The sequence below is a fragment of the Triticum urartu genome, chromosome 5A (assembly GCF_056163025.1).
Source record: "Triticum urartu cultivar PI428250 chromosome 5A, HENAU_Tu73, whole genome shotgun sequence".
Taxonomy (NCBI): Eukaryota; Viridiplantae; Streptophyta; class Magnoliopsida; order Poales; family Poaceae; genus Triticum; species Triticum urartu.
Window position 1 is genome coordinate 539,312,742 of NC_141877.1, and position 10,448 is coordinate 539,323,189.

General features: G+C 50.2%; 1 protein-coding gene across 1 annotated transcript; it reads left to right on the forward strand.

Moving 5' to 3' along the window:
- Positions 1–2,005: 2,005 nt before the first annotated feature.
- On the forward strand, positions 2,006–3,900 carry LOC147972623 (F-box/LRR-repeat protein At3g26922-like). Its single transcript, XM_087523421.1, has 3 exons — positions 2,006–2,935; positions 3,050–3,184; positions 3,529–3,900. The coding sequence occupies exons 1-3, from the start codon at positions 2,006–2,008 to the stop codon at positions 3,898–3,900; spliced, it is 1,437 nt and encodes a 478-aa protein (XP_087379547.1).
- The last annotated feature ends 6,548 nt before the right edge of the window (positions 3,901–10,448 follow it).

The following is a 10,448-nucleotide window of genomic DNA, read 5'->3' on the forward strand; positions in this document are numbered from 1 at the left end:
GTGGCTGACTGCCGCGACCCTATAAGGTGCCTGGGTTGTGGCATCTCCGGCCACCGCGAGCGGGAGTGCCCGACGCGCCTTCCGGCCAAACAAGCTTCAACCCGCCACTCCCCCTCGCCTGCGGCCTTTCCACGTCGGTCACCGGATGCGCCACCCTGCCACGAACCTCCGCCATATCCGCCACATCGCTCATGGGCCTCCGTTGCTGCCTCTTCGGCTGTGCTCGTTTAGGAGGCGCCTTGTAGCAACTCCGGCTCCCCCTGCTCAGGTCTTGCCGACCTCGTCAAGTCTTCCATTGCTGCTGAATTAGGGCTGCTGCAACCCCACTTTGCAGCTCAGATCGAGGCCCTGCGCACCGAGGTGCAAGCACTGGCTGCCACTCGTACAGAGGAGGTCATTCAGCCTCTCCGCGACATGGCGTTCGCTCTGCAGGGTTGGGCGGTTCAGGTTTCGAGCCTCTTAGAGCGGCTGGAGGCTATCAGTGGCAGTGTTGTTTCTTCGCCGGCCATCAATGGGTCTCCTGAGGTGCGAGAGGATGGGACTTTGAGGATCGGTGGGGGACCTTTCTCTTCCTCGGCGCCGATGGATCCGCCTCCCCCCTGGTGTGAGCATGAGGAACCGGCACCTCTCGTTGTTGCTTGTGCTAAGGGTGTCAGTGAGACTAGTGTGGCTGGTTGCTCGTCCGAGGTACTGGCTACTATGGCGCTTCCTGCAGATGTTCTTCCTACTTTGGATGTAGTTTTGCACAAGATGATGATTCAACACGAGGAGGAGCAAGGAACGGTTGAGGAGATAGTCAAAGTGAGTAAGGACATGGAGCAGATTGAGGTGGTTTTGCCCACTGGCTTGGCTGCAGAGGTGCCTCCCTTGGTATCCTCTCCAGTGATGCTTTCTTCAGGGGGCACTACCAATATGATGTCTTGGGTGTCCGAGGAGCTACTTGGTAACATTGGCATGCCTCAAGGTCCGGGTTCAACCACCTTGTCGGATGAGTTCCTAAGTAGTTTCAGTTGCACAGCGCCGCGGTCCTTGCTCGAAGCACCGATTCATGTGCAGATTGAAGGGGCATCTACTTGTCCCGAGAGGCGTAGTGGACGTTTGGATAAGAAGAACAAAAGTTGCAACATCCCGACTGCCAAGCATGCTGAATATAGGTTGGCGGAGGCTTTTGGGGAGCTACCGAAGGGAACGACATCTAAGAAAGTCACCGAGGAGGATGTGCAAGAGAAGATGAAGACTTATTTGCAGATGTACAAGAAACCACTCACGTCGACGGCGATCCAGGCAATTCGTGCCTTGGTGGAGGTTAATGTGTGATAGCATTTTTCTGAAGATTAGGCGTGAGTGCACATCTGGTTGCAGGCGTGTTCTTGAGGTTGCAGAGATTGATTTGGCTGGGTATGTTGTGTTGTCGATGGTCTTGGGCCTAGGCACTCTTGTATCCGGATCGGACGATGTTCCTTGAGTGCTAGTCGGGTGTGTGTGGTCTTCGCCGGTTTTCCTTGATTAACCGTGCCATGTACGGTTTTTGGGTCCGGTTTCCCTTATTAACTGGACCAATTCTCCTCTTCTTAATACAATGCGGGAGCTCCCCGCCCTCTGACGAGGTTCCGTCAAAAAAAGCAGTGTCACACATCTTCATGCTAGCTAGTACAAGTTTGGAATCGTGCCATGCAAGGTTTAGCTAAGAATGTTGAGTCATTTTTATTTATATCAATGTTTAGTCATTTTTCTAGATCAATGTTGAGTCAAATTTTTAGATCAATGTTGAGTCATTTTAAGTGACTTGCATGTCACCGTATGGAAGCATGTTTGTATTTCTTTATAATATAGAAGATGGGCCAATTTTTATTCCGTAAAAGGGATGTTTTTATGTTATCTTTCACGTGTTATAAACCGGTACGTATTCCAAATCCAATAATGTCTTGCTCCTTTGCTCGTGCACGAAGCGTTCAACTTCGCAGAACCCAAAAAACTTTGCAGAACCCTTTTTACGTCGGCGGCCATGGACGATCTGGAGGCTTCCGTATCCGTATCCGAGAAGAGGAGGCGAGACGAGCCGGGGCATACGGCGTCGGCGATCATGGATCTTGGCGACCATGCGTGCGTCGACCTCATCAGCGCGCTCCCTGACGAAATCCTGGGCAGCATCATCTCCCTTATCCCCGTCAAGGAAGCCACGCGGACAACCGTTCTCTCCTCCCGATGGCGCCACCTCTGGCGCTCCGCGCCCCTCAACCTTGCCGTCGACAAGGACCTCTCCAGGAAGGAAAGCGAGTGGATTTCCATCGTCTCTATGATCCTGGCCGCGCACCCTGGCCCCGCCCGCCGCCTCTCCCTCCACAACCCTCTCAAGATCGACATCAGCCGTGACCTCTACGCCAAGTTCGATGGCTGGTTCCGGTCCCCCGCCCTCGACGGCCTCGAGGAGCTCGATTACTGCTGGAGCGACAAGCCAACACGCACGCTGCCGCTGCCGCTGCCCGCCCTCCGCTTCGCGTCCTCGCTGCGCATCGCCATCATCGGCGGCTGCGATTTCCCCGAGATTAACGCTGCTTCGGCGCTTAGTTTCCCTCGGCTGAAGCATCTCAAACTCTACGAAATCTACATCTCCGAAGGAACCCTGCACCACCTGCTCGCCGGCTGTACTGTGCTTGAGGGCCTCGAGCTTCGCAGGATCAGTGGGCTCAGCAGCATCCGGATCGTCTCGCCGACTCTACGAAGTATTGGCGTATGCGTATCTACTTTTAACCAATATGATGAAGCGCTTCTTTTCCGAGAACTTGTCATTGATGCACCTTGCCTTGAAAGATTAATGCAAGCCGGTTGGTATGGCCCAAGGACAATCAGGGTCATCATGGCGCCCAAACTGACCGTATTGGGCTATCTGTCTAAAACAATATCCGAACTTGTGATTGGAACCATAATTATTAAGGTATAACAAGTCTTGTTCGTCCTGAGACTTGCATGATGCATTTGTGCATTTACAATTTGTGTCACGGTCGGTTCTTTTTTGATGTGTATGCGTGTGTATTGGTTTATTTTTCAGGAAATGATCCCCATCAGGCTCACCGAGGTGATGCGTACAGTGAAGGTCTTGGCTCTAGAATCTATCGGCCCCAATTTGGATTCAGTTGTTGGATTACTTAGATGCTTTCCCTGCATAGAGAAGCTATACGTCCAGGTGAGAATCATGCTTACGAAATGTTAACCACTTTAGCAAAGGTGTAAGATTGCATGGAATTAAAACCTGTCCAAAGTGTTTTAACTTTGACCGATCAGATATCTCTTGATATGCATAGTTTGGACATTCAGAAATAATATATGCTTATATGCATTACTTTTGATCATCATATGATGCCTTGTTTAGGAAACTTTCAAGTTAAAAAGACACATATTTCAAGTTAAGAAACACGTGTTAGAGTTTTATATCATTCAATAATGTGAATTCATACATCATGCATGCAACTAACCTATATTGCTCACTACTTAAGTGGATAATATACCTAATTTGTTCTTCTTCTGCAGTCATGTTTCAGGAATGATATGAAAAATGTGCGGCAATATGACACATTCGATCCTATCGAATGCCTTGATCTCCATCTCAAAGCAGTAGTATTGAACGCATATGAAGGGAAGACACCCGATGTTACCTTTGCCAAGTTTTTTGTTTTGAATGCAAAGGTGCTCAAGGTAATGAAATTTGGTGCCTATGGTACCTGGAACAACAAATGGATGGCTGATCAACAAAGGCTCCTACACCTAGACAATAGAGCTTCTAGAGATGCTCGATTTGATTTTGAACAGTATACTGGTTCGCGCAGGTTTTTCTATAACAAGCACAAGCATGATATGTGGATGGCTGATCCCTTCGATAGCTCACTATGTAAATGTTGTTGACCCGCTTGATGCCCTTTCGAGAGATATATGTTTCTGAATTAAGTCATCTCTTTTGTTCCAACCATTCTAATGTGTTTCTATGTAATGAGCTTCTGCTTGCAGAACTTTTGCTACCTTCAGGCATATGCTATTTTGAAACTGAAAGAGCAACTTCTTCTAGTAAGTTGCGGTGTTGTGTCAGCATATTTGTTTGGAAGTGTATATGAAAGAGCTATGTATTTGTTTGCCCAAATGTTGGGCAAAATATGGGAATTACTAGCTTAACATTGAGTGTGGCTGAATAAATACTGAAAACCTCTGTCGAAATGAGAACACCAGAAACTATGGTCTGAAGATAGTCAGACAGAGATTTGTGGATTCTTATCTTACCCACATCAACTCAAAAGAATCATGGATGACTCTGAGAGGGGCGCTGTCGCCAATCAGCGACTTCAACCGTGGCACTAGCCTTACGACGAATCCAGTTGTCTGCCAGGACACAGTTAACACCAAATTCAGTCAAAACTTCAGAACAATTTCAGCAGTCATGTAGGCCGTTTGAATGATAGAATGCTGCAGTTAGTTATGCAGAGACGTACTGCAGACATGGTCGGCGAGCTGGTGCATGGCTTCCTTTGGGTTGTCGGTGACGTCGCTATCGCAAAACAGGAGTAGAGCATCCTGCATTTGACTCCAAAGTCTGTTTCTCTGTACTCTGAAGATGCCAACAACACCCAACCAACCATCCAACACAAATATGGACGATCAGAACAATTACAATCTGATTATCCCCATTGTGCTCGTTGTCGGGTCTAGCTAGCTGACGCCGAGAGGGCTGCATCCTCATCGCTGCACCTGGCAGCTCCGTTGCTAGCCTTTAATCTCTCAAGATACTCCTCGTCGCTGTCAGTCGGGCACTAGACGCTCTTGGGCTGCATCCTGTGGTACAGCTTGCCGGATTTCTGCATCAGGCTGACAGGCTGTACGTGTACGTGGATATGAACAGGCCCACAAGCTGCATGCAGGCAGGCGCAGAGTGAAACTACAAAGTCTGAACTCTCTTTTGGTGTCAGAGAAAACGTAACCAGTAGTGGCGGATTCTACTCTTACAACGATGGGCAATGAGTATAGGAGAGGGCGCGCGTGCCGCACCGGCTCCGATCATTCGTAAACGGGTCGCCCTCTTTGTCGCAGACGGCCGAGACGGTGATCAGCGGAAAGTAGAGATTCCTTGCGATTTTTAGTCGCGTCATCAAATTATAAGTAGTTTGTGGCAACTGGCAACTCAAAGTCTGAAGCTGTGTGTACCCGATGAGCAGAAGGCGATGATGAGGCCCCTGGAAATGCCGCGGGGGTTTCAGGAACTTGCATGCTATCCAGGCAAGAACCTGATTGCTATTTTCACTAGCACGAACCACCTGTATGATGGACTGATGAGTGATACTATTAGAAAGGTACTCCCTCCGTCTAGATGTGTAAGTCATCTTACGTTGTGCACCGCGATCAAGGCGGAGAAAAAAACAAGAAAACTTAATATTTTTTTGCTAATTAATAGCATTACATGCAATGAACTAACTAATGCATGTCATGTTTGGTAGTCTCAAGTCATTGAAACCATGCAGGGCTCACATTTCTTATTGGTTGATATGTCATAAAACAAGAAACAAGAAGGGAGTTAATGTATCGTGTCTAAGTGTTTTGGGATTATTTTGTTTTCGTAAAATGACTTGCACACCTAGATGAAGGGAGTAATAAGTTTCTTCCGACTTGGATATCTGCATGGATTGCTCTGCCATGCATCGTCCGGAACTCTGGAACCAGACCATGCTACGTAGTCGCCACTCACCAGGAGCCCAGGAGGCAACGTTGGTCAGCGTGACCATCTTGGTGAGGCTCACGAACACCAGACGAAGGGGTTATGAAGACAGTGAAAACAACGTGTCAGACTCAGACGTGAAATCAATTCAAGTTGGATCAGCCAGTGTGTAACGCCCCTGATGCAACTTGCCATATTTATACTCCGACTCTTGCCTTTTCTGGAGATGCGATATGAGATTCCTTCGTGGTTGAGTTTTGTCTTTGTTTTGCATTTTGTTAATGTCATGCATTTCATATCATGTCATCGTGTGTATCGTTTTTGCATACGTGTTCATTTCATGCATCCGAGCATTTTACCCATTGTCCGTTTTGCAATCCGACACTCCTACGTCCTCCGGCGCCCCTCCGTTTTGCAATCGACATTTTTTGTCTCTTTTCGTGTGCGGGTGTTAAACTTTCTCGGAATGGACCGAGATTTGCCAAGCGGCCTTGATACACCACCGGTAGACCGTCTGTCAAGTTTCGTGCCATTTGGAGTCCGTTTGATACTCCAACGGTTAACCGGGGAACCGTAAAGGCCTCGTGTGTGTTGCAGCCCAACACCCCTTCAAAGTGGCCCAATAACCCATCCAAAACACCTCCATCCTCTCGGTCGTTCGATCACGATCGCGTGGACGAATACCGCTCCCCATTTGGACTCTCCTAGCTCTCTCTACCTATAAATATGTGCCCCCCCCAGGATTCGCGGATGAAACCCTAAGAAATAGCCCCCGCCGCCGCCGGACATTTTTTCCACCGCCGCCGGACGCGTACGCCTTCGCCGCCTGCGCCAATCATCAAGCGACACGTGGCGCCGCGCCCACATCGCCGCGCCTCCACGCCGCCAGGCCCGCCGGGGCCCACCCGCCCTGGGTCGCGCCCCGCGCCGTCCGCAGCTCGCGCCCTACCGCTCCACCGCCCGCGCCTCGCCCGCGAGCGCGCGGCTCCGCTCGCCGCCGTTCGACCGCCGTCCACCGCTTCCCCGGCCCGGTCGCCGCCGCCCTGCGCCCTCCGTCACGCCCGCACCTCGCCTGCCCCGCCGCCGAGCGCGCGGTCGCCGCTCCGGTCGCCCGCCGCCGCGCCGCGCCGGATCCGGCCGGATCCGGCCGGATCTCGCCGCCCCGACCAGCCGGCGTCCTCTCCGACCGTCTTCTCCACCAACTCCGGCAAGTCTCCGGCATGCCTCGGTTTCTGTGCGAGGAACCCTAGATCCATTTCGGAGGGGTATAATTTCTCTAAGTCTTTCTGGGATACATTCTATGCCCCTGTTCGTGATGCCATAACTTCTCATCCGTAGCTTCATTTCGTGCGTGTGATAGATAAAAATGTTCATTGTGATGTTCTCTTCATTTTGTTCCATTGTGACATGCTTGTTTGAGTCCATCTTGATGCCCAAATGACTGTTGCAAGGGTGCTATAAAATGTTAGTTCCTGATTCTTAGCAGATTATGAGCATTTGTCATTATTGCTACATTTATTGTGTGCTGCATATGGGCATAAGCTCTACATGTATTTTGGACTATGACATGCCATCTTTACAGGGGTGTATGCCATGTATTTTTGTGATCAATGTGGTGACTAGCACAAGCATGCAAAGTAGCTCTTGTGATATTGCTGATTTCAGGGATTTAGAATTTCACTAAGTCATTTCCCTGCTGCTATTTTTATGCCATCCATGCCCCTGTTTGCATTTATGGAGTGCCCTAGCATGACTCAATCTTACTCTACTTTTGCTATAAAATGTTCCTGGCAGATTGTTTACGTGTTACTCAACTTTGCCAAGGTTGTTGTAGTTGATCCATGCATGCTATGAGTTTGTTCTTGCTTTGGTTAGCTTCATGATCATGTCTTCTTGTTGGTAGTATGCTCAGCTTGTCATGAAATGTCTTGTGGTGAGTGAATCGAGCTCGCAAAGAGGCCTTCGTAATTCTGTTTATGCCATGCCCAGTTTTCTGCTAAGTCTGAATCTGTTAACGAAACTTTCTATGTTTACATGGGTGCCATCATATCTTCTGATCCTTTTGGGCTTATGGTCAGTAAGGGACTTTTGTTCTATGCTTTGAGTAGATTCATGCCATGCCTTGTATTGCTATGTTCTGTTCCTGTAGCATGTTGTTATCTTGCTCTAAACATTGCTTCCTGATATTAATTCCTGACATGTTAGTATTTTCAATAAGTCTGTGAAGCTGATATTTTTTGCATTTTTGTCATGCTTGTTTGAACCTGCTCTTGTGTGTTTTAGCCGTAGCTAAGTGTTCATCTTTTGTCAAGCATCTTGAGTAGATCACTGCCATGTGCTTTGTTGCTATGTTGGGGTGCAGTAGCTTAGTTTATCGTTGCTTTCTAGATGGCATCGTGCTGTTAATCGCAGGATTGTGCCATTCTTGTTTTGCTTGCCATTTGCAAACCGTGCATCCGATTTCGGTGATCTTTATATCAATTTCGACCTAAATCAACTCATCTTTCCAGCGGCATACTTGGTTTGCCAAGTTGAGGCCTGTTTCAACCTTTTCCTTTCGGAGCACGCATATGCATTGCATATCACATCCCGCATGTCATGTCATGTTTTGCATCATGTTGCTGGCGCATTGCACTGTGATTGATTGTGATTTCCTTTGCTTGTGTTCTTGCCTATGGTAGAGCCGGGAGACGAGTTCGTGATCGAGGAACCCGTTGAGTACGCTTATGAGGATCAAGCTTACGTCAACTCGGAGAACTTTGCAGGCAAGATGACCATACCCTCGAAATCACTTCTATGTTTGCTTGCTAGTTGCTTGCTCTATTGCAATGCCGCGATACCTACCACTTGCTATATCATGCCTCCCATATTGCCATGCCAAACCTCTAACCTACCTTGTCCTAGCAAACCGTTGTTTGGCTATGTTACCGCTTTGCTCAGCCCCTCTTATAGCGTTGTTAGTTGCAGGTGAAGATGAAGTTTGTTCCTTGGTGGAACATGGATATTGTTGGGATATCATCATTATATCTTGTTTACTTTAATGCATCTATATACTTGGTAAAGGGTGGAAGGCTCGGCCTTATGCCTGGTGTTTTGTTTCACCCTTGCCGCCCTAGTTTCCGTCATACCGGTGTTATGTTCCTTGATTTTGCGTTCCTTACGCGGTTGGGTGTTATGGGAACCCCTTGACAGTTCGCTTTGAATAAAACTCCTCCAGCAAGGCCCAACCTTGGTTTTACCATTTGCCTACCTACCACCATATACCTTCCCTTGGGTTCTGCAGACTCAAGGGTCATCTTATTTTAAACCCCCCTGGGCCAGTGCTCCTCTGAGTGTTGGTCCGAACCGAGCCGCCTGCGGGGCCACCTCGGGGAAACTTGAGGTTTGGTTTTACTCGTAGCATGTGTAACGCCCCAAGACCGATGTGCCAGGTGTCGTCCAGTTATTCGCTATTGTTGCCATGTGATTCGCTTGCGTGTTGCATCTTGTCATGTCATCATGTGCATTGCATCATCATGTTTTCAAAACTTGCATCCGTCCGGGTTCCCACAGTTCTCTCTATTGTCCGTTCTGAGCCCAGACACACTTGCACGCGCCCGCGGCATGTCCGAAATAGTATTTTATAAGTGGCTGGAAAATGTTCTCGGAATGGGATGAGAGTTGACGTGTGGTCTTATTATAGTGTAGATAGACCGCCTGTCAAGTTTCATCGCATTCGGAGCTCGTTTGATAGCCCAACCGTTATATATATAGCGGCACCGTTGCCGGTATTTTCGTCGGACGTTTTCGGTCTTCGGAAACCCGTGGCTGCAGTTCTTTTCTCTCCTCTCAGTCCAACCCTCCTACACAGCCCGAGTCCAGCCCACTAAACCCCCCTCCGACCGGAACCGTTCGATTACGATCGAAGGGCTCCGAAACCCCCCTAACCCTAGCCCCTTCTCTCTCTATATATACACCTTCCCTAGCCCATTTTTGGACAAATCTAGCCTAAACCTACCCCCTACCTCTAGCCAGCCGCAATCCCCACCTCCTCCTTGAATTCCGTGCCCCCAATCATCTCCCAACCGCCTCCCACCTTCTTCTCCTCGTTTTCCGGCGAGCCCCAACCCTCCTCCACCACTTGGCAGCGAGCCACAGGCTGCGCCGTCACCGGAAACCACCGTCCTGCCAATCCCCGCCTTCCACGTCGCCTCCGCGCGCCCGCCAGCCAGTCCCGCGCTGCCATGTGGCTTCGCCATGTCGCCCTAGCCGCTCCCAGCCGCGCGTACCCTCCAGGACCCAGATCGGGCCCTGGGAAGCCCATCGGGTCCCGAAACTCCGCCGCCTCGTGCCTGAGGACGCTCGTCCCCGAGCTCCCGCTCGACCCGGAAGCCGGTCGCGCTCACCGCCGCTGCCTCCGGCGACCAGTCCTCCGGATCCGCCGCCGCCAACCCCAGGTCGCTCCGCGCCACTCTCCTTCCTACATCTCAGGGTCCTCGCCTCTCTAATCTCTCTGTCTCTCATCTTGCACCTGCCATCCCAAGGGAGGCCGCCATGGACGAGCTCCACTTTGCTGTTTTCTGCGTCCCCGAGTGCCGCCGGCCACCTCCGTCACCGGATCTGGGATCCCCTTCGCCGGATCCATCCATTCCTGACCTCGCCGGAGCTCTTCCCCGCCGCGCCATCGTTCCACATAGCCGGCAGCAGCCGCCGAGCCATACTCCTGCCTCTTCTTCGAGCAGAGGAGGACGAGCGCCGCACGTGGGTTGCGCCT